This window comes from Sphaeramia orbicularis, chromosome 16 (genome assembly GCF_902148855.1).
Source record: "Sphaeramia orbicularis chromosome 16, fSphaOr1.1, whole genome shotgun sequence".
NCBI lineage: Eukaryota > Metazoa > Chordata > Actinopteri > Kurtiformes > Apogonidae > Sphaeramia > Sphaeramia orbicularis.
The window spans coordinates 28,868,707-28,884,053 of record NC_043972.1 but is presented as its reverse complement, the minus strand read 5'-3'; the positions used below and the strand labels follow the sequence as shown (position 1 = coordinate 28,884,053).

At 38.1% G+C, this 15,347-nt stretch overlaps 1 protein-coding gene and 1 long non-coding RNA gene across 12 annotated transcripts in view; one reads left to right on the top strand and one right to left on the bottom strand.

Annotated features, from left to right (window-relative positions):
• The first annotated feature begins 26 nt into the window (after positions 1 to 26).
• On the top strand, positions 27 to 1,202 carry LOC115434974 (uncharacterized). Its single transcript, XR_003937620.1, has 2 exons — positions 27 to 571; positions 615 to 1,202. It is a non-coding gene; the product is annotated as an uncharacterized LOC115434974 (long non-coding RNA).
• A 4,765-nt stretch (positions 1,203 to 5,967) lies between these two features.
• The window catches only part of LOC115434972 (focal adhesion kinase 1-like), a 64,983-nt gene continuing 55,603 nt past the window's right edge, over positions 5,968 to 15,347 (bottom strand). For 6 of the 11 annotated variants that reach the window (XM_030157127.1, XM_030157128.1, XM_030157122.1 and 3 more), the window contains 7 exons: positions 14,605 to 14,644; positions 13,285 to 13,388; positions 13,010 to 13,018; positions 9,550 to 9,705; positions 9,081 to 9,161; positions 8,904 to 8,989; positions 7,453 to 7,579 (listed from right to left, as the gene is read on the bottom strand). In XM_030157127.1, coding sequence (XP_030012987.1) covers positions 7,453 to 7,579; positions 8,904 to 8,989; positions 9,081 to 9,161; positions 9,550 to 9,705; positions 13,010 to 13,018; positions 13,285 to 13,388; positions 14,605 to 14,644 — 603 coding nt within the window. Of the gene's footprint in view, positions 7,580 to 8,903; positions 8,990 to 9,080; positions 9,162 to 9,549; positions 9,706 to 13,009; positions 13,019 to 13,284; positions 13,389 to 14,604; positions 14,645 to 15,347 lie in introns of all 11 variants that reach the window. The other 5 variants (XM_030157121.1, XM_030157129.1, XM_030157130.1 and 2 more) reach the window with 3 other exon arrangements.

The window sequence follows — 15,347 nt, the reverse complement described above, 5'->3', positions numbered from 1 at the left end:
ACACACACACACAAACACACCTGCAATTCTCAGACTCTGTATTAATATTACAAACAGAATATGCAGGAAATATGTACAGCGTTAAAAGCAAAAAATTTCTGGAACAAAACTGTATCTACAAACCAAAGTGTGAAGTACTGAGTGTGAGCTCCCTCTGCACTTAATGTGTATTTTAACCCTTTTGTTCAGACAATGAGGTGTACTGAATTAATTCAACATGTTACACATTTTCTTATTGCTGTAGGTCTTTTTATTATAGAAATGGAGGTCAAAGTTAATACTTTACCCTGTAGACACCATTTAGTTCTGATTGTTTTATTTGTATTTCAAATATTGCGCACACATGTCCTGTATTTTCCTCCTGTATCTGAAGAAAATACAGTACTGCATAAAATACAGCATTAAAAAAAGCATTCATTCATTATTTAAAAGTCATTATTTAAAAGGACAGATGCTTAAATATGTTTCAATATGTACTCCTAATATGGCATCTGATAAACTTGTTAAAGGGTTCATCTTTCTTTTAAATGATATTCCATTATACTGTACTAAAAGTACATAAAACTTATAAGTACATTCATGCAAATTAGTATTTGAGCTGAATGATTTGCAAGAAAATTCATATTGCAGGTTTGAGACATACTGTAATATGAGGCATGATTTTGTTAGAAATACTAATCTTTGCATTTGATTTTCACTGAAAAATAAAAAAAAGATAATGTGATTTTTGTATTTGCACTAAATAGGCATGTTCCTTTAGATCTGCAGAATATGGTTCTGTAGTACCACAATGCTTTATTTGCAATAATCATATGCTGAGACTTATTTCACCTTCATCAAAAAATTACATTCTATGATTTGACAAATTGTTCAGCCCTAGTTTGAGTAACACGTGCCACTCTTAATATTGTAATATCAGATCAGCAGAATGTTCCCATATTTGTGAAGGCCAGTGAATGCTCTGCAGGGCGACATATTAAAACACCCTCATAAACTCCTTTTTTTTTTTTGTTTTTGGTGGATCTTGTCACCATTAACATCTATTTCCAGCAAGAAAATCACCAACAAAAAAACAGTTTGCCGGCATGAATGTGTAAAATCCCTTTAATGCAGTTTGCCTTGTAGAATTAGACTATTGTACAGCTGCTTCTTTAAAAAACAAAACAAACATATAACATCACTAATGAGAACATTAATGTACAGACAACATAAATAAAACACAATAAGCTCTTATTTTGGCACCAATTTCTGCTTCTCTATAGACAAAATGGCTTAAACTGATAAATGAAGACAGAAAATGTAAAGAGTTTTGTTTATGTAGGTAAATGTACCCTGCTTGTTAATTTTTTATATGTACAAAAAAATAAATAAATAGGTAAATCAGGTACTGCAAGTACTTTTATGTTTGCGTGCGTGCAGACCGATAATTCTGATTATCTGACTGGTTTCTGTTGAGATACAGGTTCATACAATGGTTAAACTCTGTTTTCTGTGTTTGTTATGTTTGGAATAAATAAATATGCTCACTATGTCGCCTTAATTGTAAGGTCAGATCTTCAGGATATTGGATGTTGAATGTTTATGCTTATGCATTTGGCAGACGCTTTTTTCCAAAGCGACTTACAGGGGAAAACTAATCAAGTCACTCAATCAATCAAATTTTATTTATATAGCGCCAGATCACAACAAAAAAGTTATCTCATGACACTATATATAGAGTTGGTCAAAACCAGACTCTAAGACAACTTACAGAAACCCAACAGAATCCTCCAGGAGCAAACACTTGTGACTGGTGACAGTGGAAGGAAAAACTTCCCTTTAACAGAAGAAACCTGGAGCAGACCCAGACTCCTGGAGGATGGCCGTCTGCCTTGACCAGTTGGGGTTAAAGAGAGAGGGTAGAGAAGGGGAAAAAGAGAGAGCGATAGAGATAGAGACTGGGGGAGTAGGGGGAGACACATGGAGGCAGGTGAGGATAAGTGAGTGATGATGATGAAGGCAAGAGAGAAGCAGGACCATCGCAGCAGGTCCAGAGATAATCCTGGGAAAATCTGTGATAATCCTGGGAAAAACCTTATTAAAATATTTAAAATGGAATGTCTGACAGTGCTAGGACAGGAGGTGCTCTCGGAAGAGCTGGGTCTTCAGGAGCTTCTTGAAGATAGGCAGGGACACCTCTGTTCTCGTAGTACTCGGTAGAACGTTCCACCAACGTGGAATGACCCATGAAAAGAGCCTGGATTGTCTTGTACAAGGTCTGGGGACCACCAGACAACGTTCCCCAGACGAGCGGAGTGGTCGTGGGGCTACATAAGCTTTTATCAGTGCACCTAGGAAGGTAGGAGCAGACCCACTGAGAATTTTGTAGGCTAGGATTAACGATTTGAGTTTGATGCAGGCAGCTATGGGTAGCCAGTGTAACTCAATAAGTAACGGGGTGACATGTGTCCTTTTAGGCTGATTGAAGACCAGACGCGCTGCTGCATTCTGGACCATCTGTAGTGGTTTGACAGCACAAACTGGGAGGCCTGTTAGAAGAGCATTGCAGTAGTCAAGTTAATTGTTAAGTGAATGTTAATGAACTGGTCGTCTTTAAAACGTGTTTTTGTGCAGGATGTGCACTGGGTGTTTACTGATGCATTCCTCTGTTTATCTTTAACAGATGTGATAAAACTAGAACATGAAGACTCTGAGAGGCTCTTCATTTTAATTCATCCCCTGTTGAGAAAATGGTTCTGTTCTTTAACAGTAATCGATCCTCTTATCTGTAGAATAACTGTAACTAAAACTGTCTGCTTTGTGATTGGGCTGTTTTCTCATATTGTTCTTGTGTAAAGGGGTGGAATTAAAACCTGCACATAATCTCAGTGTAGACAGGATGAGCTGATACGCTGCAAAAATGAGCAACAAGGTAGAAAGACACAGCAGTAGAAAGATAATCAAATAACTCCTGTAGTTCAAGTGTGTGGGACAGCAAGTGTTTGAAGTTGGCGCACAATTCCTCTATTTCTGTCACTCTCTGTTTGGCACCCTCAATCTTGTTTGCCATTTCCTTAAAATGGATGTTAATAGCTCTGAGTTTATGGTTCATCTCCCTGAAATCAGGTTGGTTGCTTCCACAAATGAGTCAAGTTTTCTGTTTTGTAAAACCATCAGTAGTAAAATAAAACAAAGTACCGTCCGAACCGTGGGACAAAGTCATTAAAAATCCTGTCAGCAGCAGTTTTTCCAGCCTTGTTTTTAGTGGGGTATGCCTACACAAACCTGGTTGAAGTGGTCAACTACCACGAGTATGTACTCATAGCCACCACAACTAGTTTCAAGGTGGAGGAAGTAAAGACAAACAAGTTCAAGGGGTGAACTTCATGTGAGACTCCCCATGGGTGCTCGATCAGGTAAGGTTGGCTTTTCTGCTTTATGCACTGACATTTTCTGGTGACGTATTCCTCAGTATCCTTCTTCATAAAAGGCCAATAAAATCGTTGGCTAGCAAGGCTCAGGACTCTTTCCACACCAACATGTCCCACATTGTTGTGTAGGTAGGTGAGGGCTGTTTGCTTATCGGTCAGGGGTGTCAAACTCATATTAGTTCAGGGGCCACATACAGCCTGATATGATATATAGTGGGCCGGACCAGTCAAATAATATAAATAATAAGATAATAATAACTTTTGAGTGAAAAAAATTTAAATTCCGTAATGAAAATGTTTACATCTATGAACTCTACTTGAACATAACATGAACAAATATGAACAACCTGAAAATTCTTTAGTAAAATATGTGCAATGTTAACAATATTATGCCTCAGTTTATCATTTATACATGTGCATCACAACTTAGAGATCACAATGGATCTACAAATACACAAAACATTAAATAACAGGGAGAATATTGTTAAAACTCCACATACTTCTCTTAAGACATTTTAGATATTCACATTTTTTGTGAAAGGCTAGTCTATAAATGTAAATATTCTTGTGTAATGTAACTTTTTACACTACAACAAAGAGAAAAATATACAGTTTTCATCACTTATAGGTTATTATGATAGTATTTTATTGGTCTGATCATTTTTAGACTGAAATGACCTAAAATGATTTATTACACATCCTTTATTGTTAATAGCTTCAGTGTAATTTTTGCATTTCACAAATTCATCCCAAAGGCCGGATTGGACCATTTGTCGGGCTGGATTTGGCCCCCGGGCCGCATGTTTGACACCTGTGTTATAGGTGGTAGGTAAGAGCAGCCGTTTGCGGCCGAGGACTTCCCCGTACAAGAGGTTGTTCTCCACGTATAGTTTGCTCCACTCCCTTAAGAGTTTTCTTGTGAGTTTATTCAGTGCCCTGCGTTTGCCTTCAGACAGTTCCATGTTTTTCTCTTTAGCCTCGAAGATGTGTTAAGTAACAGGATCATTCCGCTGCTCATTTGCCAGGTCATTATAGTCAATTACTGGGAAAGGTTTTGTGGGAATATGTGGTTGGGATACAATGTTAAGGGCTGCCACCCATGTTATCTCCCCCTGCTGGGCTGTTCTGCCCCCCCTCCCAAACAGTACACACTGCCTCCTCTGACAATCCTTCTGAACACTGACTCAGATAGGTATTGATGTCAAGGGGGCAACGACAAAGGGTACCTGCATCAACATTCTGTTTGCCTGACTTGTACCTTATTCCAAAGTGGAATTCTGTGAGCTGCCCTACCAGTGATGGCCCACAGCCTTAAGCTTAGCAGTACTCATTAGAGCCCAACCGATTAATTGACCGGCCAATTAATCGGGCCGTTACAGCTTATCACCGATTAATCAACATTGGCCAATATGTAACCGATTTATAAACTTTTTTGCTGTGGAGATTCTGTCGCTTGCTGCTCCTGTGTGTGTGTGTGTGCTGGGCAGAGAGTTAGAGGAACAGTGAAGCCTTTCAGTTTCACTTTCACTTCTGCTCAGACAATCACGCTATCACCCCCCTACATACGCACAATCACGGAATCACGGACCCCCGTTCTGACAAGGATGGACCAGCGACCCCTCCCCAAAAAAAAAAAAAAAAAAAAATCGGACCGCTACCCTGTTCCAACAAGGATGGACCGTCACATACTAGTCTAATATAAGACTACTATACAGAGGTTTAAAGTTGGGTCCATTACCTTTGTCAGATAAACAAAGATTTATACAACTGTTAATTCACCTGTCCACAATTATCTCATATAAGATTATTATATCCTGTGTAGATCAATGTTCTTATTTAATATATCAGCCAGTATATCGGTTATCAGCCAATATCGGATATCGGCCCCAAAAATCCCGTATCGGTCGGGCTCTTTTATATATAAAGACTCCAAACAAATAACTACAAAAAAGAAAATAACAGAACTTGGATAGTAATGTGAAAAATTATCTTTAAATACATTTTAAAAAAGCTGCCATGCTATAAATGAATGTAAACAGAGCACTTTCTATTTCAGCATTATTTTATTTCATTGCTTTTTTCCTATTTGACAAGATGGCTGATTTAGCCCAGAAGACAAAATAAAAACCAGTGTTTACTAGTACGAGTTCTGTACAATTTACCAGTGATACACACCAGTATAGCTTACAATATACCAACATGAGCAGATTTACACAACAACAAGGAGTTAAAATAGATTGTTTTTTGTTTTTTATTCACTTTTTTTTATCCCTATAATACCCAGATGTGTGATAGTGTTGTTGCTGGCTAAACATAGAAATTAAATCTGGGTAAAACAGGGTTAAAAATTATTTAGTTTTTTGGTGCTGTGCAAATATGCTCTTCCCCATACCAGTATATCATGCTGTACTAGTACAGTCACCAATACATTTCATATAGCAGTATGTCATACTCCATGTGGGGTCAATATAAACAAAGACACAAGTGTTCTACTGTTTTGTCAGTTCAGTGTTTTGTGTCTGCAAGACAAGTTCCAGTTATGTGGCTCCACATTTGATGGGTGTGTCTTTGTTGCTAGGGGTGACACAAGGCAGGGACTTTTTTTTTTTTTTTTTTTTTTTTAAGTGTTACACCTGACAAGATACTGGGACTCAAAGCAGAAAGGTTCCAGTTGTGTGGTTTATTGTGTCCAGGAGAATTCACTTTGGAACACCAGTGGGGTGGTGTGATGTCAGTTTCATATCAGGGATAAACGGAGACTGTAGGAGAGTTCAGTGCACAGGTTGAGACACAATCCAGCTCCTCTTCTTCCTCCCACGAGTGCCTCAAAACCGCCGTGCTTGTTTTTCTTTTTCGCTCATTAGAGTCAATGCTGGGACTGAAATTCTGCCTACAGTTTCCGATCAGACAGTGAAGAGGAGAAACACAGAGCTCCAAATGACACAAAAACATGGAGGCAGCTGATAAAAAGAGTTGGCTTTACTGAGTGCGTGTAGTCTGTGGTGTTTACCCAGACAGTCAAATTCTTCACATTTGGAGTTTAAAAAACCTGCTCAGGTAGGAGCTGAGGAAGACTGCAGGAAGGAGAGGGAGAATGAACGAAATGAAACAAAAAATGTAGTGGAAAAAGGGAAGGATAGTGTCTGAATCTGCCCCTCCCCATCTCTCCGTCCGTCTCCACCTCTGCAATTTCTGTGTCTATAAATAAAACCTGGGGAGACGGAAGGAAGACAGGAATGGATGGAAGAGAAAGAGACATGTTATCTGTTGCGTCTGCCCGCTGTTTGCCAGAGTCACACACGACCAAAGCTGATGGGAAATGTAGTTTCATCCGCTTGTTGAATATATGCTGGAGGTATTTCAGCTGAGGCGAAAGGTCACATCCAGAAGCCAAATCACGTTATAAACAGGCTGCTGGTTGGTGTCTAATCCGCTCCTCCGGGACTCAAATCACGTGGGCGTCTTGAAGTTTCATGCAGATCAAATGTGGAATAATCAGGTTCTGATGGCTTTTTTCAGGTGGTTTTCCATATAGACTTATCCACAAACACGATGGCATTTCTTCTTTAAGAGGTTCAGACACATTTTAAACCTGGGATCCAATGAATCTGGCTCATTTCATGTTAAGATCCACAGTTTAAAAACTTACCAGATAAATCCACTCCTCTTCACCCAACCTCCTCTCATCGTTAAGTTCCAGTCCAAAGAGAGTGGAGCTGCCAAGTCCCTGATTAAGGAGTTGTGTTTTTTTTCTCTGTTCGTGTTTTAAGAAAGTCACAGTGGTGGAGAGAATTATCCCAAATTAATTCTTTACTTTTGTTCACATAGTAGTTCCTAAAGTTGCAGGGGATTTGTCATCTAATAACTCTTCACAGACTATATCAAAATATAAGAGCCGTTGTTTTCTCCTTCGATGGAAAGCAGTCAGCTCCATCGTGTAACAGGAGTCTTTAACTTCTCTGCTGCCAACAGTAAACACAATAAATGCTGTCTTTTTTTAATAGCGGACCAAGTCCTGCTGGTCGGCTCGGCTGATGAGGGGCTAGTGTGGGCGGGATTGGGCCATCATCTTGAGCCGGGATTGGTCGATGACGTCTAGCAGGTTCTTGGCATCAACAGCCAGAGCGTGAGCCGCCGTCAACATCTGTTTCTTATAGTCCTGCTGCAGACTGAGACAGAGCACAAAATACAAACACATGCATTATTTATACAGCAAATTTATTCGTGTGTAGAGTGAGATGAGACAAGAGAATGACCACGCCCCCTGGTGGTAACACCTCAAAAGTCATGAGATTACGCTAGAAATTTTTTGTGAAAAATACATTAAATAAGTCATCATGTACTGAATACAAAATAAATAATGAGAATTAATGCTGAAATATAAAACACAAATATATTCATATAATAAAATTGACACTCCGTACCTTATTTCATTTCAATATTTTTTATTTTTTAATATTATTATTATTGTTGTCTGTCATCTTGTTTGAGCTTTGGCAGCATTTTAAGAACACTTTTATTTTATGCTGAGTTTATCTGAGTAATTGAGTATTTCTTTTTTTGTAGATTTTTTTGTTCATTCAATCATTCATGACCATTTCATTTATTTTTCTTAGCAATGAAAGAGGGCACTTTCCAGTTTATATTTTGAACAAAATTTGCTTATAAAGATTTGTTATTTTTAATATATTAAAGTTATATGTATGTTGTTTGTTTACAAAGTTTTGAAAACATAAACAGACACCATTGGCACAGGAACAAATTTTGCCTCATTTTTTCAATCAAAACTGCTGAAGCGAGAGTTGGGGGTACTTGACTAACAATATATATATTTCAGGGGTACTCCACTGTAAAAAGTTTGAGAAGCACTGCACTAGACCATTAGAAGCACATGATCAGACCTATGTCCACACTCTCTAAGTAAATAAATAAATCACATAGGAGAGTGAATGGGAAGTAGAATTTAGTAATCCTGAACAGAATAAGCTTGTATCTAAAACAGGGACTCATTGCTGTGAAGACTAAAGTGGATGAAGTCACTTATTTTATTGGCAGATGTGATCCATGTCTTTTTTATTTTACATAATTTTATGTTTTGTTACATGCTGAACTGGATATTTGCAGACGTTCTACTAAATAAAAATAGGAAAAAGTACCTTTTATTTATCTGAGAAATAATAAAAGAATCTAACATAAAAAAGGCCTGTTTATGCAGTTACTTAACGGTGTAACTAACTTTTATACAATTTCCAGAAAATATGCTGAATGATGATAGTCAAATAAGGACTATTTTATAATCACATAATGTAAATATGACACATGTATTAGTAACTAAAAGATAATAAGGAGTCAGAGCTTTGTCTGTATTGTTGTGCTTCTTTTTAAAGTCATGAACAAAAATCATCTCTAAAAAGGAACAAGATGTAGTTGTGCAAAACAAGAATATTGAGGCTTCTAATTAAACTGCTTTGTTGATATAGTATCTACACCCACCTGGTCATCACATATTGCTGGGCTAACTTCATTTTCCCAATCAGCTCTGCCAAGTCAGAGTTTAAAAGTTTCTGTGCCATCTCAATCTGTGAAGAAAAATCAAATCGTAAGTGAAGCACACTCTCATTAATGCACATGCAAATATAATAATCACTGTGCTATATTGTGTATTTTTACCTCTCTGTGTGTACTGGCTGGAAGCTGTGGTAGAGTCTCATCCACTGTGGCCAATAACGTCCTTAATGCAAGACCCACATCCTAATAAAACACAGATGTATTTGCTGAGAACAGGAATAACTCAAAATAAAAAGAGAACTAGCAAAGCACTGTGTTATTAGATTTTAATTTACAGTATAATTTAGCTGAATGGGCACAGGAGGGGTGCTTCAAGTCTGATTCTGCATTTAAAAGATAAAGCATCCAACAAATTAATAGGTGTTGAAAAGGTCAGGTACGCAGAATCAGATGATCTACAAATGTTTTATCAGAAAGTTGGTCATAAAATTTTACTATATGTAAAACTGTAATGAGGTTTGATATATTTAAACTGATATAATAGTCAAGACAATAAGAGCATTTCTAGTACAAGAGACACACAAAGGAGATCTCCAATGAGCCACACTGGATTTGAGGAGGCCTTTGTTACCTTAACCATGGGAACGTATTCCTCTGGAGGAGCCGGCTGGATCTTGCTCGACATCTCGATTACAGCTTTGACCAATCCCGTCACGTTCTCATACACCTTGTCATTAGAGCGGTCCAGGTTAGCGGTCGGAGGTGGGCTTATCTCTTGAGGTTGCAGCTGAAGCGCGAGAGCACAAAAAGCAATGAGAGGAGAAAGCTAAAGCGCTGTGACAGCGGAGAACCCAGAAGCAGTGATAATGAGAAAGAGTGTCGAGACAATATCAATGAGGAAAATAAATAAAACAGCTTTTGTGGGATTTGATAACACATCTGCCTGCACAAATCCCACATGGATATAGATGTAGACTATACAGTATATGAATCATGCAGCCATTTGCACTGCACATCTGCTCAAAAAAGTGGCATAACTGAAATTTTGACAACACTTTAAGCAACATAAAAAATAAAGAAGAGGTGTAAGTATGAACAGATCCAACAATAATTCTGCAAAGTTACAATTAAACAGTGATACAAAGTGTTAATGGGTACATGAATGGATGAATTTAAATATGAATGAATATGTGAGAAGGTTAGCAGCTCTGATTAAAGTGTGAGTACGTCAGTTTTATATTCTGTCCACTAGAGGGCACTAATGCACTGTGGAGATTTATCCACAGCTCACAATCAGTTTTGTGTATTGACAAAAATCTCCTCCTCTTATTCTTCCCACAATGCACTGCACTCTCATCTACTCTGCATTCAACACTAATCTGAAAACCAACCTGACCCATGATTAGGTGAAAATAAAATGACACTCTTTGTCTCTACTCTTTTTTCATTTCCACTCAGCTCTCCAGATATAACTAACCACATTTGTCCTACACATTTGGTATTGTAAATTCCAGACCATATTTGACATCAGAGTACATATATCTAGATATCTGTGATGTTATAAAAAAAAACTTAGTTGTTTTACATTCTGATGACGGATGCTATTACGCTGCCAAATCATTGCCCAAAGTTTGCAACATGAGAGCACTGGCTGAATTTTGGAAAACAGAATGTGGCAATAGTCTGGAAACAAATTTTTTGTTCCATTTTCCATATTTCTCCAGATCTAGAAGTTCCATACTTTTCCAATCTGACCTACTGTCCTACTGTGACGGCAGCATAAATACATTTCCACGTAACCAACTCCATCTGGTTATTAATAGAGGCAGGAAGAATAGAGCAGAATAACTCACAATACATTGCTGATAGTATCATAATGGAGCTATTTTTCCAGCTGGTTTTATCTGCGCTATTCTCTTTATATTTTAACCATTTCATTTTTTGTCTTTTTAAAATTACATATTTTACTGTTTTTAATCTTTATTCTTGTCTTTGCATTTAGAACTTGTCTTTTATTCTGTTAAAGCACTTTACATTCCTATGTGTATGAATTATCCTATACAAATAAACTTGCTTTGCCTATTCTGTAACAGTCAATAGCCCCTTTTACACAGCACTTCTGTTCCGGGAATATTTTGCTTTTACTTCAAAATGATGTCTGTGTAATTGAAATGGTGCAATCATTTGGTCCCACCTCTGTCACAGCTCTGCAATGCCTCTGGAGGTAGTAACAGAGCTGTGATAAAGGTGGAATCATGATTCCGGAACGCTAGATAAAACGAACACCTCTCGTTCCGCAACCAAGGTGTGACGTTCTGATGACGTATTCTGTGTGCAACCCCCGTGCCGGTGGGATCTAAAAATGAGCGTGGGCCACGTACAGTAAACAAACATATCAACGCGACCAGAAAGATGTCGAAGACGAAATAAACATCGCTGCGCTCTGTTCGTCTTCCATTGTTGTTTTGAGAGCCAACACCGCAATGCTCAGGGTATTTCCGACACGCCAGTCTCTGTGTAAAAGTGGTTAATACGTACATTTAAATTATCTATGATACATCGTGATGTTTGAAGAAAAGAAAAACATCTAAAAAGTGAATAAATTACATGAACTTCAATTTCTCTGTCCATGTGTACCATCATAAGGAGAAAATGCAGCTCTAGCGAGTCAAAGTGGTGTCTTCATGTTTTAAAGGGGTCATATTTTGCTAAACCCATTTTTATTAGTCTTTGGTTCATTTATTTGTGTATTTGGACCCTAATAATTGAAAAAGTTTGAATTTGAACCCTCCAGGTGCTGCAAAGCTATCTTTATATTCATTTTGCAACGGGATATCATGAACTGCGTACAGATAACACGCCACTTTTAATTGGCGTGTTATCTGTACGCATTGTAAGCTTCCTGCATGTATGTTCATTCTGCGTTAAATACCACGCGATTAGCAGTTAGGGTTAGGGGATACAGATATGTAAACTGGAGATCTTAGTGTACATTGACACGCGATCAAATGGTGTTGAATAAACACGTGTAATGCCATAAGAACTGGCGTGACATACAATGCAATTTCATGAGATCAGTCTGCATTTTGGCAAAAATCGAGTGGATTTCTACAACCTGTTTTAATTCCTTCTTAATTGGTTGCGTCTATAACTAGTTACACCATGACATTTGCACATATAAGGTCAAGACTTCCGATGAACATTTCTCTGAGTACGCCATAATTGTTTGTCAGCAGCAGCGGTTGTAGTAAAAACTGAAAATATGTCCAAACTTCGAGCCGATTACCTAAAATGTTCAGTTGTTGGTTGTATTAATGAACACAAGTGGCTGAATGGGATAGAAAAGCACGGTCAGCAACCTGGAGGGGGTGGAGTGTGAAGTGGCTCATGTGCATTTAAAGGGCCAGCGCTCAAAACTACCTTTCTCCTGTCATTACTAAAAAATAGGGTTGAAGATGGACCTGTGGAGCTAAATTAATGACAAATTCAGACCCAAGCATAGCATTTACAGTTTATGTAGACCACAGGGAAATGTTTTAAAAAGCTAAATATCACTCCTTTAATAAAAATACTGGTAATTAGCATGAGAGCAAGTAATATGATTTATTCCTAAATTCATGTCCCACCCCTGCTTATTACTGCTCAAAACCAGAAAATAAAGCAACACTGATTTCACAGCTGCAGAAAGTGTAAAATAGAAACACATGAAGAGTTTGTACTGTGGGTCAATGAAATATAGATCTGTGAACTAAAATGCTCTGCGCTCATATTTAGCCCTGAACACTGGAAATAACTGCTGTGTAAACCCTTCATGTTTTGTTAGAGTGAAGCTGAAGGATTTCCAGCATGATGGAAGATTAAATATTGTTAGTGGTTAGTAAGGGAACAAAACTATCTCAGATTTGTCTCTAGGTTATGACAGACGTAAGACATCAGATTGGTACAAACACATCCAACTGGGTTCATATATGAGGTTTTCATTTGTGGGATTTAAGTCAAATGAGTGATGGAAAAAAGGAATAAATGAATGTAGAGGTGATCAATATGAGACAAGACGCACAGTAAACACACACAGACAGTGTGTTGCTTACCCGCCAGGGCTAGGGTCAACAGTAAGGCAGAGTGCGGGAGGAGGAGGAGGAGGAGGAAGAGGAAGAGGGGAGGGAGACAGGGAGCAGCCAAAGAGAAGAAGATACAAGGAAAATATTAATACATGCAATGTGCATATTTGGTCAAAGTGTGTTATTAGTGGTATTTTTTCCTGTATTAATAACCATCTGTTTTTATCCAAATCTCTTTCAGTATATTTGTGCGTTTGTATTTGTGTTGCTTGTGCATGTGTGGGCATCACTGCACATGTGTGTACCTTCACTCCGTCATTGTAACTGTCTCCAGTATTCAGACAGGCTAGGTTGCCCACTTGACTTGGGGCTCCGGGTCGGGGGGGTTTCTTTGGGGGTGCTGCATGCTCTGCAGGAAAAAAAAAACATTAAAAAATCATGCAAAAGTGAATTTAAGTTAAATATTTTACAGTCTGATACAAATTTTTGAAATCAGTTTCTCAACAGCAGGGGGAGTACAAGAAAAAAAATTTAAATACATATAAATACATACATCAGTGGAGGGTTATAACTAGATATTTTCCAATGGTGATGTATTTACTGATAAATAAATAAAACAGTTCAATTTAAGACAGTTATGAATACAATTTAAGATCTATTTCATGCCTTATTGTGTTGGGTCTGGGTGGAGGTATTCAATGCAATGGGTGATAGAAGATGTTTGCTGCTTGATTTTCATTCATTTCTTTTGTGTTTTCTGATACCCCAACAAATACTTTAAAAACAGTATGAATATGTCTTGAGCTACAGTGAGAAACTGCAGTTCATGCTGCATTAAATGTAAAATCCCTCCACTGTGAAACCATTTCAAGTTCTCTGTTTTCCCTGTCCTCAGCTGCTTGCAGAGTTGGTGTATTCACGCTATAAGCACACAACACATTGAGTCTGACACGCTGTCTGAGTTCATATATAAACACAGGTCAGTTTGCTCACTAACAGGCCAACAGGCTGCAGAGTCCACAATCAGATCTGTCATATTGTGGCAACAGACTGTCAACTCAGACACTGACACACTATCTGCTGGTAGTGGGAGATACAGAGATTGTATACAGAGCACAAATGAAAGCTAAACAGAGCTGAGTAACTCCATATATATGAAATACAGAAAAAGCAGACAATGCATGGACAACGCACACAAAAAACCAAAAAGTAATCTTTCTACATTGTCCCAAATTGACTTGTTTACCATTGTAGACTATATGTAGATGTGATATTTGTCTGGTCAGTCCTAAATAAAATAAAGTGATGATAATAAATGTACTGCACCTTTCAAAACATGGTTCCAAACTGCTTTATAAAGAAGAAAATACTGTAAAAAAAAAATAAAATGAAACCTAGAAACAACGTACCTAAAAGAGGACAATAAAATGATATGTAGTATCATAAAACATGAAAACATGCATTGGAATAACTTGTCTTTATACTGTCTGCAATGAAAAACAACCTAAAGTCAATATGACAATCACTGCTTTCTTCTTTCTCTGAGTTAGTATTATACATAGGAGAAAATAAAACAATAGTGGTTGTCAGACTGTAATTACACAGGGCTCAGGCCCGTCTATTACCTGGTTTGCCAACGGGCTGGTATATGTGCTGGTTTCCGGTCTGTGCAAACAAACAAACACAGCAAGAAAACATTGGGTTAGCAGTCACACATAATCAGCTTCACAGGAAATTAGGACTTTACAGGCAAAAACCACCGTTTCTGAAAAATTTAGAGAATCCTGTTTAATTTACTTGTCACACGGCACCACGTCTCAATTTGTTCTCAAACAACACAGACAGTTCAAAGTCAAGAAGCCATTTCTGTTTTCAGTGGCGTGTGTGGTCTAGCAAAAATATTCTCTCTGGTTACAGAAGGACAACAAAAAAAGAAAAAAAAAATGCACGTACTTGGTTAGCGCTGCTCTTTCAAAACAGAGGAAAAAATCTTTTATCAGATTCCCAATATGTTCAGTTTGATACCACAGAACGCTGTCGTGATGCCTGACATGTGAACTTTGTTGTATTATTAGTGAACTGTTGCTGATTTCTGTGTGAGAAAACATCACCAAACGCTTAGAAAGCCTTGGTGCCATCACAGCGTTGTGGTCTGACAACCACCGACACCCAAAAATACTACAGCATTTTACACACACACACACACAAACGAGGGAGATTTTCCCACCACAAACCACAGCCATTCAATGGGAGGAGGAGGACAAGCAGCGAGATGAATTACAGAGACAGAAATATCTGGCCCATGGCAACTTCAGACTGCTGCCTGCAACAACCTCTGCTGGCATCAGGGCCGACATCTACATACAGC